We start from the raw sequence: 16,519 nt of genomic DNA, 5'->3' as shown, positions 1-16,519 counted from the left end.
AAAGAACGGACATGGAACGAGACAGGAACAGCATCAGCAACGTAGTAATACAAACAAAAAACAATTAATGCAGAAGCGGGGAACAGAGCTGGGGAACTGACAAATATAGGGGAGGTAATAACAGGTGGTGAATGAGTCCAATATCGCTGATGCTCGTTACAAGGGAAGGCTACCAATGTAGCCAGTGGTGTAAAGTACTTAAGTAAAACTACTTAAAGTACTACTTAAGTCTTTTTTTTAAGTCGTTTTTTGGGGTATCTGTACTTTATTTGACTATTTATATTTTTGCCAACTTTTACTTTTACTTCACTCCATTCCTAAAGAAAATAATGTACTTTTTACTCCATACATTTTCCCTGACATCCAAAAGTACTTGGTACATTTTGACAGGAAAACGGTCCAATTCACACACTTATCAAGAGAACATCCCTGGTCATCCCTCCTGCCTCTGATCTGGCGGACTCACTAAACACAAACGCTTCATTTGTAAATTATATCTGAGTGTTGGAGTGTGCCCTGGCTATCCGCAAATACATTTAAAAAAAAAGAAAATTGTGCCGTCTGGTTTGCTTAATATAAGGAATTTGAAATGGTTTACACTTGTACTTTTACTTTTGATACTTAAGTACATTTGAGATATTCAAATCAAAATCAAATCAAATGTATTTATATAGCCCTTCGTACTTCAGCTGATATCTCAAAGTGCTGTACAGAAACCCAGCCTAAAACCCCAAACAGCAAGCAATGCAGGTGAAAGAAGCACGGTGGCTAGGAAAAATTCCCTAGGAAAAACTCCCTAGAAAGGCAAAAACCTAGGAAGAAACCTAGAGAGGAACCAGGCTATGAGGGGTGCCAGTCCTCTTCTGGCTGTGCAGGGTGGATATTATAACAGAACATGGTCAAGATGTTAAAATGTTCATAAATGACCAGCATGGTCAAATAATAATAATCATAGTAGTTGTCGAGGGTGCAACAAGCACGTCCGGTGAACAGGTCAGGGTTCCATAGCCGCAGGCAGAACAGTTGAAACTGGAGCAGCAGCACGGCCAGGTGGACTGGAGACAGCAAGGAGTCATCATGCCAGGTAGTCCTGAGGCATGGTCCTAGGGCTCAGGTCCTCCGAGAGAATGATAGAAAGAGAGAAAGAGAGAATTAGAGAGAGCATATTTAAATTCACACAGGACACCGGCTAAGACAAGAGAAATACTCCAGATGTAACAGACTGACCCTAGCCCCCGACACATAAACTACTGCAGCATAAATACTGGAGGCTGAGACAGGAGGGATCAGAAAACACTGTGGCCCCATCCGATGATATCCCCGGACAGGGCCAAACAGGCAGGATATAACCCCACCCACTTTGCCAAAGCACAGCCCCCACACCACACCAGTATATTCCATTTACTTTTGCTACTTAAGTATATTTAAAACCAAATACTTTTAGACTTTTACTTAAGTAGTATTTCACTGGGTGACACTCACTTTTACTTGAGTCATTTTCTATTAAGGTATCTTTACTTTTACTCAAGAATGACAATTGAGTACTTTTTCCACCACTGAGGCAAGCAGATCAGAGATGCTAAGGTAACACCCAAGCATATGCCATGTGTTTATGTGCCACACACAAATATGAATGTCATATTTTTTATGTTTATTTAATTTGTTATCTGATGGAGCCATTCCTTGTATCATTTTCTAGGCCTCTCAGGTATTTGCATTTAAAGTAATGTATATGATTACTGCTGCTAGGGGGAGCTGTGACGTCAATGGGGAGCGTTAGTGAGATCGTGAGGTCTTAGAGGTTTCTTCTTCAATCTTGGAGAATGCCTACTACTGAAAACTAATAACGTTTCTCCGTCTCATCATTTTACCATATTAATTCAGTTAGGTAATGTGCAAAAGTGCAATATGACACTGAAAATATTGAGGTAACATGGTTAACTACATTGTCCATGAGTTTGGTCACATTTGAAGACAATTGAAGGGAGTTTTAACAGAGTGATAAACTGGTTGGTATTTTCTCCATTGTAAGTAATGGAGGTTGGCTAGGTTGCTAATGGTTTACATGTAAGAGAAGGGATCAAGATGGCGTCCGAACTTTCTGTACTTTTTTTCAACAACGTTTTAGATCCTATTTGTTTTATTTTCTATCAACAAAGACCCAGTTTAGTTCAGGTAATATATGTGATGTCACGATAAAATGCATTAATATTTCTACAAAAATAGCGTTTAAAAGTTTGCTAACTTGATGCTAACTAAATTTAGCTTCTCTAAGCGCTAGCTAGCTCTAGGCTAGTTGATCTCAGTCAGTGTTATCTTACATGTTAGTGGTTTATAATATAATGGTTGTAGCACCGTTTAGCACAGACCTCCAGTAATTTATAGCTTTTTCCAAATTGACTGTCTGGTCAGAGTGACTCAGTAAAGACAGACTGAATCAACACAGAGAGAGAGAGAGAGAGAGAGAGAGAGAGAGAGAGAGAGAGAGAGAGAGAGAGAGAGAGAGAGAGAGAGAGAGAGAGAGATTGTCTAGACTCAGACTGATTTAACACGATTGGTTTGACGACCAGAGAAGAGAAAGAAAACATTTATGAGCTGAACAATATGCCAGTGGAAAGGAGGACAGTACCAGGTGACTGATAAGAGAATTATCTATTAAAGGTAAATGAATCAATAGACCATGATGAATTATTAGTCATACAGAATGGTTAATGAATAATCAATGTAATGATCAATGTAGGGATAGATAAGTTTGATTAGTTCTGGAAAGTTCAGGAACCATGTGATAGGGAAAGGAATGTGTATATGCAATTAGAGGGACACCAGGAGACACATGTTCCTGGGAGTGAAAGCTTCAAAGCATTTCTTATCTTGAGGGAAAGAAACAGGCGAGCTCGGGAGAGTGATAAAGAGGGTGAGAAGTTTGTGGGGGAGACAGGTCACCAACAGTTTGTGTGTAAATGCATGTGCGTAAGAAAGCAAGAACTATATAATGACTGTTTTGTTATCCTGACCTCAGAACGTTCTCTGAATAAAAGCTACAGATACCTTTTGCAGAAAGCTGAGTCCTTGCCTAATTATTTTAACCCATTGTCTTACAAACCTTGGGCATTAGTCAAGGCGAATTGATTCTTGATTATTATCATCAAAGATATAAAATTCCTTTAACAATTGGTCCTTCGAGACGGATTTCAAACTGCCGCTGTCGTTCCAAGGAGACACCGAAACCGTGCACGGGCGGATGAAATATCCGTAAATCAAAGACCTGGCCCTTTTCTGTGGGTTCTTTACAGGCCGGTGGCAAATTGGTACGCGACAGAGGTGGTGACGAGATTCAACGAACATTAAAAAAAACTCAGCTGCAAATGATAAGGTTAGTAGACTTTATTCATACTTTTGGGGAATAGCACCTGTATGATTACATTAAATAAGGGGTGAGTGATATACCTATAGGTTTGCATTGCATAGTGAAATGAGTGATATACCTATAGGTTTGCATTGCATGGTGAAATGAGTGAAATGAGTGATACACCTGTGTGTATGCATTGCATGAGGGAATAAGGGACACAATTGGGTGTTGGCATTTGATGAGAAATGAGTGAAAGACAAAAACGATTGTTGAGAGTGCAAGGCAAAAGCGATTGTTATGAGTGAAAGGTACTCTGGGTACGCTGAGATTGATGAATGTTATAGCTGGTGACCGGGGCTCAGAAGTTCGTGCAGAGAAAAATCGGTTTTAAAGGGAATCAAGTAGTCTGCGCGAATAGAAGAGAGGAATCAGTCGTAAATTCAAAATCTCATTGATGTAGAGGATTTTAATGTACTCTGGGTGTTAGACGCTGAAAGTCGGGGAGGTTATAGCTGGTGATCTGGCTTCGGAAGTTCGCGTGGAGAAAAATCGGTTTTAAAGGGAATCAAGTATTCTGCGCGAATGGAAGGCAGAAATTAGTTGTAAATCCAAAAGGACGAATTCGAAAACGGGGGAGGGTCCGAAATAGACCCTCGGCAACTGTGGCCACTGCATAAAACTAAACTAGGTCTTATGGTGAGAACCTGATAACGTAAAAGGGTTAATAGTCCATAGGGGGATAGTCGGTACCTAAATACGGCTTTGGGTCTGATATCTATGGGTGAAGTGAGACCTAATATGGTGGAGTGAGATACAGGTATTGGTGTCAAGAGTTACATGAAGCAACAGATAAATAGGCTGTTAACTAGGGCTTTAACGAGAACATATTGTTAGAATCAACAGTCGCAAGAAAAAAGCCGTTTGTCCTTTTTGAGCGATGAGATAGAAGCAATTTGTAATATAGAAAGACCCCTGGAAAGTAGTTTATAGTTGCATACGTATGCGACCTAATGTCTGATCAAGAGTCCCCTCTGTAGATAAAGTTTCGAGAGAGATAGAGTGATTATGCTGTTATGAGGGATTGCGTGTGAGGAGAATTCTGTCGATAAATCGCGAGGAAAAGACGGACAGTAAAACCTAAATATAAAACGGGTTGCAGTGTTTGCCTGGGAGCAAGATAAAGACCGGGTTAGGATATATACGTATAAATCATTCTAGCAGAACTACTCTGTAATTGAAAAGAAGGTTAATAACGAAAACATCTTGCTAGAATCAACAGTCGCAAGAAAAAAGCGGGTTAGTCCTTTTTGAGCGATGAGATAGAAGCAATTTGTAAAGTAGAATAATTATTCCCCAAATTGAATAGTTAATAACGAAAACATCTTGCTAGAATCAACAGTCGCAAGAAAAAAGCGGGTTAGTCCTTTTTGAGCGATGAGATAGAAGCAATTTGTAAAGTAGAATAATTATTCCCCAAATTGAATAGTTAATAACGAAAACATCTTGCTAGAATCAACAGTCGCAAGAAAAAAGCGGGTTAGTCCTTTTTGAGCGATGAGATAGAAGCAATTTGTAAAGTAGAATAATTATTCCCCAAATTGAATAGTTAATAACGAAAACATCTTGCTAGAATCAACAGTCGCAAGAAAAAAGCGGGTTAGTCCTTTTTGAGCGATGAGATAGAAGCAATTTGTAATATAGAACGATTATTCCCCAAATTCTAGGTTAATAACGGTAAAATAGCATACACCTAAAGATAACAACGAGGAGACACTGATCGTATTTGGTTAGGAGTTGAATAAATTAAAGCACATAGTTTAAGGTTCTTACGAATAATAGTTCTAAAACTCTAGATTGGGAGAAGAAACAGAATAAATACGGGTGTACTTTAAACTATTTAAGCAACATGGGTAGTAAATCCTCTAAGGGAATCCCGGTCTTGACGGGAGATGAACGTTTCATGCTGGGAAAAGATAAAAGAAACATTCATTTTGGGCAAAGATGGAGGAAGAACTATGATTTTGATGGATGTTTAAATGTTGAAAGATTGGAATTAATGGTAAAACAAATACATAAGGTCAGTGGGGGTAAGACAGAGAAACAGCGCAGAGAGGGGCTTGACACCGTTCGTGTTTGGCTGGCAGAAGCTAGACAAAGAGAGGAAGGAGCCAGGGCAGTAGAAGGGGTAGGACATCCCAAGACAGGAATGGATGGATTCAAGAGAGATTTGGAGGCTCTGGCAGCCAGATTTAAACTAAACACGGGTGAAGTAGAGCGTGCAGTCAGACAGTTGGTGGGAAAAGATTGGGCAGCAGTTAGGGGAAATTGGATACCAGGGAATGGGGATTTGTTAGTAATGCCTGGGCGATAGATGGACAGTATGTCGAGAAAATCACACAGCTGTGTAATAATCTGAGGGACCACTATCACCGACATGCAGATTTCTCTAAGGTTCACGAGTGTAAACAAGAAGAGAATGAGACTTTAAGTCAATACCTAGAGCGATTAAAGGAGGTATTCAATGCCAACAGTGGGTTAATAGAGCCACGGGTAGCCCAGGGGAACGATACAGCATTTCACCAGCAACTGAAAATAGCTTTCCTCAGTGGAATGCGCCCAGAGATAAGTCGTGCCATAAAAAGGACTCTAGTAGGATGGGGAACAGCGACTCTGGCAGAGGTAAAGAGATATGCCGTTCACTATGAGCAGCATGGGAAAAACAACAGAATTAAAAAAGAACAGGAAAAAAACAGAGTACCTGATTGTAACCCTAGGGGAAATAGCGGGGAGGAGAACAGACTCTGTAGACAGAAGGGAAAAAACAGGGAGACGCGCTGACAAAGACGGAGAGAAGAGGTGTTTTAATTGCGATAGAACAGGACATTTCGCCAGAGACTGTAAAACACCCTGTGAACATTGTATCCGAGCAGGAAAGAACTACCGAAATTGTAAACATGAACAATATCATTGTGGTTCAGTGGTAGAATTCTTGCCTGCCATGCGGGGGACCCGTGTTCGGATCCCAGCCCATGCACCATGGGACTAAAATTAAATGTACTTATTGTTATGTTTTGACTGGAACGATACGGTTGTTAGTGTTTGTTTAAGATAGAAACCGAATGTTTTGATAGCTTGTTTAGTAAATAGGAAGAGAGATTCTTTCAAAAGAATAGCGGAGCGAATTCGATAAAGTACGTTGTTTGTGGTCTAAATGGCCTGCTTAAATGATTTATAGAGAGAATGGGAGTTGTAATTGAAGGACGGAATCAAGGAAAAGGCAGTTATTTAAATCTAATGAATTATAAGGAGCGGAAATTAATAATTGCGACAGAATTGTGGCGATATACATGATATTTTTAAACCCTTGGACATTTCATAAGACTATAAACCAATACCTAGAGAGATTAAAGGACGTGTCCAACGCTAATATTGGGTTAATAGAACCCACGGTAGTGGATGGATTTGAAGCCCCGTATTATCAGCAATGAAAAATAGCTTTCCTCAGTGGAATGCATCCCGAGATAAATCGTGCCACCAAACAGAACCTCGTAGGGTGGGGGCTAGCAGATCTGAGGGAAGTAAGAGAGGCCAGAGAGGGGGTCGAGACAAATACAGAGAGAAGAAGGTCAGGCGCCCACAGAAAGGCATGTTCAATCACATAAACCATTGAGAAAGTTTAAAACTAATGATTGGGGGGAGTACAATGGAATTTTAAGTATTATTAGGTTTTGTTTATAGTCAACTTTTGGGTTTTGCAATCAGTGTGACAGGATGAAATGCTGACCAAGTGGTTATTGTATGGAAAAAGAAGCGCTTAGCTCTTTGGGAAAAAATAAATAAATAAACAAAAAATTCCTAGAGACATGATATCTTAAAGGGGAATATGAGTGTTTCAATTGTCACAAGCTAGGACACCTTGCTAGACAGTGTAACGCACCGTGTAACCGCTGCAGGGGGGGAAACCATTCGGGTAGAGATTGTAACAAAAACAGAGACAAGCAAGGCCAGAGAGGGAGTAGAGATAAAGAAAAGAAGGTCAGGCGCCCCCAGCCAGACTCAGAGGAGGAGGATGGGGCATGACTAACTATGGAGAGCAGGGGAACAGACACTAGTGGGGGGAAGGACGATTTTCAGAATTTAGTTATAAACAGCGATTGTGAAGTTTTTGAATTGGCTACAATTGATTTGGCAGAACAACAAGAACAGAAACCCTATTTGACACTAACAGTAATGGGAGAGAGAATCAAATTTCTGTGTGATACTGGGGAGTGTCTTGTTTTCAGAGTTTTAATAAACACATGAAATTCATTTGATAGGGAATGTTCTGGGAACCTGGGATACAAAATGTAGATGAAGTTCTAAGCCTTAATTTGTTTAATGTAGTAGGAAACACGGTTCTGAAAGGGTGGTATGACTTGTTGACCCCTCTGATGACTTTTCCTGTGTGGTCTGATCAGCCACATTGAAAAGCCATTTGGATGGTGAATTAAGGTCATTGGTGATATTGATTTTAAGGGAATTTGGAGAACTGATAATTATGATGGAGTTAAAGCTCTTAGACACAATTGATAATTTGAACCAATGATAGGACTAAAAGGGCAAAGCCTTAGACCAAGGGTAGGCTTCCTTAAGTCTATTTTCCTAGAACAATAAGGGTAAAATATTTTTTCTGGGTGGAGTAAATCAGATCTGATTATGTGATTTGAAAATATTTTGACCAGTAGCAGGGGTATTTTTTTTACATGATGTAGATACATTTATTTTCCCTTAGGAAGTCAGCTGTTGTTGAATTCAGTGTAAGAGATTTAACACAACAAGGCTGTGGAATTGATATACTAGTATTACTATATTTTGTTGTGAAGAAGTTTAATAATGGTAGACTTAGGTCAACAGGACAGGGATACATGACATCTGTAGGTGATCCAGGATTATTGAGGGTATCGAGATAAATTTAAGTAGATATGCAATATCTAGACAGGTTGATTTTTCTAAAGTTCAGGAGTGCAACCAAGGAGTCAATGAGACATTTAGTCAAATATTTGGAAACAACTCAGATTTGATACTTTCTGTTATGAGAAAAAGCTGAAGACAGATAGAAGGGCAGACAGAGAGATCCTCCCCTGCACTGCTGAAACCTTGAGGGTTGGAGAGCAGTAAGAAGAAAGAAGGGGGGCCAGCAGGAGTAGATAGGAAGAGAATTTGGTTCACTTAGCTTTAGGATATTAATTCATGGAGAGACTATCGGCTCCATTGGCAGGCATGTATTTTAGTTTATGTTTGGTAAAATCGCTAGGAGGAGATATGATCATTTTGTTGAAAGTAATTGTTACCCGAACTAAAAGAGCAATGAAAGCTTAGTTGGTTTCAGGGGGTAGACTGAACCATTGCCCAGACACTATTCTACACAGTAGGCCGAAATAGTAGCATTGACTAGAACCGGTGAAATAAGAAAGGAGAGAAAAGTTACTATTTACACAGACAAGCATGTAGAAAATGAAAGGGGGCATCCTACAAGAGAAGATCTGACATAAGGATAATTTACTTATCCTACCAAAGGAATTGTATGGATATGCAGCAATATTGATACATAGGCTAAGCAATGTATCAAGGGGAAGGGAGTATAGTAGAGTAGTTAGGAAAGAGTGACGGCCTAGAGGATAATTACTTAAACAAAAATTTTTTGTAAGAAGCTCCATTCCAACATTTGGAATTGGACTTATTGAACTATTCCGGATTGAGGGGAAGTAGGGGTGTTTGACAAGAATAGATAAGTATAGCAAATGGGTAGAAGCGTTCCCAACTTACTTGGTGGACATGATTATGGTAGAGAAAATATTAAGTCAAGATATTATCCCTAGAGTTGGTTTACTAGGAGCCATCTCTTTAAATGATGGATGACAGTTTAGCTAATCAGGTAGAGCCTATAGAATGACAGAGTTAAAAATACCAGAACTGGTAGACATAGAAGTTGAAAAAATACTAGCAGAGCACATGAGAAGACTGTTTGTTAACCAAACCCGTATGTCCAAGATTTTGTGTCCAACAGGTGAATTACAGGAGAAGGTGATTCACTCAATCCAACCAGGAGACTGGGTGTGGATCCAGTCCCTGAGGAGAAAAAACTGGAAGCAACACAGTTGGGAAGGCCCATACCAGGTTCTGTTAAACCACTGCCTTTGCCATTAGAAAAGCTGAGAGAGTCACTTGGGTCCACGTTACCCACTGCAAGGAGGTATGTACACATATGAACACTGTTGATCACACACAGAGTTAGGAGAAGAACCGATACCAATAGGGTCCGGGGGTTACCTCCTTAACGAAGATTTCCTATCCCGACCGTTCATCACTGTGTGTGCTCCTAGAGGTGTGAGTATGGGGTGGTACCTAGCAGAGAGACTAAGGGCAGGAGAGGGTTGGCGGTTTTTGAGAAGAGTAGAGACTCTGAGCTGCATCATAGTCTAATCTGACTGATACATTGATCCACCACCTTCTGGTACTAATCATACGATACCGTTGTCATTGAGAAGAAGTAGAAGATAAACTATATAATACACTGATGAGGGACTTACAGAATAAGGAGTCGAAGAAGATCAAGATGTAGAATTTAAGGTAAACATTAAACAATTTCCTGGGGAAGCAGACAACTGTACAGGAATTAAGGTTGGCCAGATTGAAGTACTCAGCCAACCCACCTCGGTTCACCTAAATTCCGGATGAATACCAGTGTTATAGATACAAGAATGGCACCGAGAACTTAGACGATTTTAATGAATGAAAGGTAATTGGTAAAGTGACTGATTTAGGTTTGAGAGATGAATAGAACATTCTTAACCTCACAGCACCTATAACTGATGAAGGGTGGGCTAGTACCAGCAAAGGACGCATACGACGGAAATTACCACAAAGGGTGGTTAGGAACTTGCGCCCTGGGGTTATAGGTCCAACCAAGTCAAGTTAGTCATCAGAGGCCAGTTATAGGAGGCTAAAGTAGGCACAGAAGGAGTTTTGACCAGGATGGGAGTAGCTTTGTCTAGATGGATGCTATTGGCATCCTCAGGGAAGTTCCAGATGAATACAAAGCTATGAATCAAATATGTAAAGGCTTTAACACTACATTATTTTGGTGGTTGACAATAAATAGAAATGTGGATTGGATTAATGACATCTTTTAGAATCAACAGAGATTCATGAATGAAAACGGGGATGCAGTAAAGAGGTTCTCTGATCAATTATCCGACACCTCCCTCATGACCTGGTAAAATAGACTGACTCTCGATACGTTATTGGCAGAAGAGGGCAGTGTAGGTAGAATGATTAGGTTCAGCGCTACACGTACATTCCTGATAATACATCCCATGTTTGGGAAATGGAAAAGTGTTGTAAGAACTGTATTATGGGCTGCTTTCACCTGTATGAGTGTGTTTGTGTTGTGTGGATGTTGTCTCATCCCATGTGTGAGAGGTTTAATCACCAGGATTATAGAGAGATCGATGACGCAGCAGATGGTGAGAGATGGACCGATTCCAAGCTCCGATCAGTGGGATGGCGATTACGGGCCTCCAGGCCAGGGAGATGATTCCGTCTCTTTCGACAACGAGGAGCCAATGTTTGATGAAACAATTTTCAACATTTAGATACACTGTTCCTTAAATGAAAATTATGATGAAAATCCTAAATAGAAGTGTCATAATTGGAAATAGGTCTAGGACATTAATGGATGAATATGAGGAATATTCATGTATTGGACTTGTTTAAATCATTGTAGTGTGATGTATTGTATTTCCATATAGAGTGTGATGTATTGCATTTACATATAGCGTGTGATGTATTGTATTTCCATATAGTGTGTGATGTGATGTATTTCCATATAGTGTGTGATGTATTTCCATGTAGCGAGTGATTATTGCATTTACATATAGCGTGTGATTAGTATGGTTCTCAGATAGCATCTGATCAAATCATGGAGAATTATTGAATCATTTAAGGGTGGAATTGATAAGAGAATTATCTATTAAAGGTAAATGAATCAATAGACCATGATGAATTATTAGTCATACAGAATGGTTAATGAATAATCAATGTAATGATCAATGTAGGGATAGATAAGTTTGATTAGTTCTGGAAAGTTCAGGAACCATGTGATAGGGAAAGGAATGTGTATATGCAATTAGAGGGACACCAGGAGACACATGTTCCTGGGAGTGAAAGCTTCAAAGCATTTCTTATCTTGAGGGAAAGAAACAGGCGAGCTCGGGAGAGTGATAAAGAGGGTGAGAAGTTTGTGGGGGAGACAGGTCACCAACAGTTTGTGTGTAAATGCATGTGCGTAAGAAAGCAAGAACTATATAATGACTGTTTTGTTATCCTGACCTCAGAACGTTCTCTGAATAAAAGCTACAGATACCTTTTGCAGAAAGCTGAGTCCTTGCCTAATTATTTTAACCCATTGTCTTACAAACCTTGGGCATTAGTCAAGGCGAATTGATTCTTGATTATTATCATCAAAGATATAAAATTCCTTTAACAGTGACCCAATTGTGGTTTGTGACAATTATGATTTCCCATTTTAGCCAATTCAGTTGCAGTAATTCGGTTACAGAATTTTTGGTAATTCCGCTACCAATTTCGTAACGGAAATACTAGTTTTAATCACTTAATAATTCACAAACAAAATATACATCAGAAATATCACTAGAACTAATTGTTAGCTCTACCATTACTTGTTACTTCTGTGAACGTTAATTATCCTCCCTCCTCACAAAGACAAATGTGAAAATATCTTAAGCGGAATTACAAGGCACAAAGCAATATTTCTTAAACTTAAACAATTTCTCCAAAACCAAATGTAAGTGTTGATATTAGTAGTCAGGGGTCTTTACGTCAACATTATTCTGTTTCACTCCATGGTGCTGAAAAGAAAGCTCTGCTGTTGGGACAGCTTTCTGTAGACCCTAACAGTTTGTGGGCACCGTTTGTCAAAGTTATAGTGCAATGAATGTATTGTTTAGTGTTGTGTTGTGTAGTGGCTTTGCTGGCATGCATCTAAAACATTTTTGGGGAGTTTTCCCCACCAAGATTTACATGCTACAATCACCACTGGGTGGGTGAATTATAACACATCAACCCTGTTAGCTAAAATGTTAGAATTAGGTGAAATAAAAGTTACACGCCCCAAAAGGTACTCAATTGGTGGAATGACCCAAGAACTGAACTGGAGGTGGGAGAGCTAACGATGCGTCTATTGTTGCTCTCTCCTCAGATTCTTAGAGAAGCTATTTCAATCTGATATTTCTCCTATTGTCTAAAATAGATGTGTATAGAGGACTCCTCTCTAATATAACATGTCACACATTGTGTCAGACTGATGGAATGTTAGGTGTCTCATTGAAAGTCTAACATCTACCATGACTACTGGATGTTTCAATTCTAATTAATAACAAAACAATCCACACCGTAACAACAATATTGCTTTTTTAAAAACTGCTTTTATTAAAGCGTGAAACTTTGCTAACAAAAATGACATCAACTAACATCACTGGCCTGACTTGAGCAGCTCTGCCCGGGGATGGAGCCAGCAACTTAGCTGCTACCGGTCCGGTCCAGGCTACCTGCAGACCTCCTCCCAGACCTCCTTTTCAGCACCTCCCCTTAACAGGTGAGGTGGTGGAAATGATCAGAGTAGCATTCAACTTGAATAAAGATGAGAAACTCTGGTCTGTGGAGCCACTGGTCTGAGGGGACGACTTCTGTTTAAACCGTGTCCATTTGGGGATATTTTCTAGGACAGTAGAGGTGGTGAGCAGAGATGAATTCAACTTGGATAAAGATGAGAATCTCTGCTCTGGGGAGGAGAGTTACTGACCTTAGATGGTTTGTTGCCTTGATAAAGAGGATACTTTCTGGCTTGAGGAGAATATAATGTTTTGTGGAGGAAATGTGGCTTGATGACTTGAAGGAGAGGAGGAATTATTGGGCGACACTTTTAATTACCAACGTAACCTCAGTGGAACTGTGGCTTCATGGAGTTCCAGCTCTAGGCAGACAGCACGTCAGGAATGCTGTAAGACATCACAGAGACAGGTAAGTATCTATATATTTACATGTGTGTTGCATGTACACTAAACCCTCACATTTGGATAATGTCACTTTTTAAAGTGACAATGTATATTTTAACAGTGTAAAACATGAATACATGTTTAAACATTATTTACCTCCTCTTAATTCTCTTCCAGATGCTTGGCCTTTTCTTGTTCTTGGAGGTTGGCTCTGATGTTTCAGCCTCTTCTGGAGCTTCTAGCTGCTGGCTCTCTGGCACCCCCTGTTGGTTCTCTGGCCACTCCTGCTGGTTCTCCGAACTCCCCTCCTGGTTCTCTGCCCATGCCTGTTGCCTCCTTGGCCCCTCCTGCTGGCCATCTCCAGATCCAACAGGCTCTTGGCTTACTTGTTGGCCTGTGGCCCATCCCGGCAATGCCTGACCATGGTTGGAATCGTGGCTGTGTTGGGTGGTTAGACACCGGGTGTTGATTTGAGCATCAGCCTCAAGATTCATCTGGTCCAGGTACTTTTCCTTCATCCTCTCTCTCTCCTCCTTCAGATTCTGATGAGTCCTTTTTTAAGCAGGGACTGCTCTCTCCACTGCTTATTGAAATCCTCCAACTTCTTCCTTCTCTCCTCATCCTTCAGCAGCTCCTTCCTCTTCTCCCTCTCTCTCTCTGCCCGGGTCATGGTGGATATTACCCTTGGTTGTCCAGGGAAGGCTGGGAGGGGAGAAGAAGTAGAGTTCACATTCAACTTAGTGGATCTGGTATCAACTTAAATGTAATGGACACAGGGAATTAAGAATAGAAAACACAGTTGGAGCTCAATGATTCTTTAATCTTTTCAATTGAGCAAGGCATGGAATTTGTCAATAAAGTACAATAATTCCCATCCCTAATTGACCTGACCCTAAGTTGAACATGAGTCCCAAATGGCACCTATTCTTTGTATAGTGCCAGGGCATATGTGATAGCTTATGGCTCCATGGCAACTAGGGGACCCCCGACCCCCCCAAAAGCCTTTTTTGTGTGTGTTTTTTAGGAACTCTTTCTGGGTCTCTACTTAGTCTTGAGAGTTAGACTAGTAGATGACATAAGCTATCATTTAAAAACGTGGTTGTTACATCAGCAGTATTTTTCTTGTTATGTCAGTCAGTCACTCAATTAGCCATGTCAGCTAACATATTCTTTGGACAGTAGTTTTATATTGAAACGATGATGCAACATGATGACTGGCTTGGAACTTATGTGTGTAGAGGAGACAGAAGAGGATAATGTCATAAGCAGAGGGAAAACAGGTCTTACCTAGGTGGACGATCTTATAGCCCTCCCTAGCCTCTCTCTGATACGTTCTCTCGATCTTTTTGAGGTTCCACTTCTCCCACTTCTTATTCACCCAGTCCACAGCTCTCCTTCGGATACTTTTATCAGGTGGGAGAATGTCCTCCTTGTCATCTTCCTCCTCCTCTTCACTGTTCTCTGTCTCACCCATCTTGTAATTCCCAGGGATCTCTTTTCTTTCCTCTTCTGACATCTCCTCTCTTTTGTTTGCCTTTATGATGTTCTCTCTCTCTCCGATTAAAGCTAAATGGCCTTCAATGGCTCTCTTTCTCTCCTCCTCTCTCTTTTCCTCTCTCTGCCTCTCCTCCTCTCTTAGTCTGAACATTTCTTTCTGTCTGGCAATTCCAATCTCTCGTTTTTTATCCTGCTCCTCTTGTTGTCTTGCCCTCTCCTGTTTTCTTTCCATCTCCAGCCGTCTTTCCTCCTTCTCCCTCCTGATTTGTTGTCCTTTTTCTATGTGTTCTCGTTCCCCCTTCAACACTTCTAACCTCCTCTCTTTACGTCTATTGAAGACTTCCCGTGCTTTAGCTTTAACATTAACTACTACATCTTTCTTCATGCTTTCTTCCTTTCCTCTCTCTTCTCTTTCCATGTACTCTTCCTCTGCTTTCTTAATAATCACTTCCTGCTTTTCTTCCATCTCTCTCTCCTGTTCTATCTCCAGTTCATTCTGCCCCTCATTTCTTCTTCCTACTTCCTCCCTCTCTCTCATAATCATATTTTCTTTCTCCATCTCTTTCTGTTGCTGATCTTTTAATTCCTTCTCTCCCTGATTCTCATTGTCTTTCTCCCTTTCTTTCTCTTTCTCCATTTGTTTCTGTCTCTCCTCTTGTTGTTGTCGTCTGTGTATCTCTTCTATCTTTCTCTGTATCTTCTTCTCCCTCTCTCTTCCCTCCTTCTCCATGTCAATTTGCTTCTGTTTCCATATATCTTCTTCTTCTTGATCTCTCTCAAACGTTCTCGTTCTCTCCTCTTGTTGTTGTCGTCTCTCTTTCTCTCCCATCTCTCTCTGTCTCTCTTTCTCATCGATTTCTGTCTGTCTCTCTTCTTCTCGTTCTTCCTCTTCCATCTCTATTTGCTTCTGTTTACATATTTCTTTTTCATGCACTCTTTCAATCTCTCTCTGTCTCTCTTGCTCTCTTTCCATACTTTTTTGTCTCTTCTCCATTCTATTTCTTTTGATCTCTCTCTCTCTCTTTCTCCCTCTCTCGTTCTTTCTCTTCCATCTCTATTTGCTTCTGTTTACATATTTCTTCATCATTCTCTCTTTCAATCTCTCTCTGTCTCTCTTTCTCCCTCTCTCGTTCTTCCTCTTCCATCTCTATTTGCTTCTGTCTAGATATTTCTTCTTCATTCTCTCTTTCAATCTCTGTCTGTCTCTCTAGCTCTCTTTCCATACTTTTTTGTCTCTTCTCAATTCTCTTTCTTTTGATCTCTCTCTGTCTCTCTTTCTCCCTCTTTCGTTCTTCCTCTTCCATCTCTATTTGCTTCTGTTTACATATTTCTTCATCATTCTCTCTTTCAATCTCTCTCTGTCTCTCTTCTTCTCGTTCTTCCTCTTCCATCTCTATTTTCTTCTGTTTACATCTTTCTTCTTCATGCTCTCTTTCAATCTCTGTCTGTCTCTCTTCTTCTCTTTCCATATTTTTCTGTCTCTTCTCCATTCTCTTTCTTTTGATCTCTCTCTGTCTCTCTTTCTCCCTCTCTCGTTCTTCCTCTTCCATTTCTATTTGCTTCGGTTTGTGTCGCTCCTCTTCTTCTTCTCTCTCCATCTCCTTCTTCTTCTCATCTT

General features: G+C 40.3%; 1 protein-coding gene across 1 annotated transcript; it reads right to left on the bottom strand.

The window, feature by feature from the left end:
• Positions 1-13,933: 13,933 nt before the first annotated feature.
• LOC115152485 (vicilin-like seed storage protein At2g18540) lies at positions 13,934-15,729 on the bottom strand. Its single transcript, XM_029697354.1, has 2 exons — positions 14,692-15,729; positions 13,934-14,106 (listed from the first exon to the last, which is right to left on the bottom strand). Exons 1-2 carry the CDS (start codon positions 15,629-15,631, stop codon positions 13,940-13,942), a joined length of 1,107 nt encoding a protein of 368 aa, XP_029553214.1. The 5' UTR covers positions 15,632-15,729; the 3' UTR covers positions 13,934-13,939.
• Positions 15,730-16,519: the final 790 nt, after the last annotated feature.

The sequence above is a fragment of the Salmo trutta genome, chromosome 17 (genome assembly GCF_901001165.1).
Source record: "Salmo trutta chromosome 17, fSalTru1.1, whole genome shotgun sequence".
Classification (NCBI taxonomy): Eukaryota; Metazoa; Chordata; class Actinopteri; order Salmoniformes; family Salmonidae; genus Salmo; species Salmo trutta.
The sequence above is the reverse complement of the archived record's forward strand: the minus strand, read 5'-3'. Positions and strand labels throughout refer to the sequence as shown.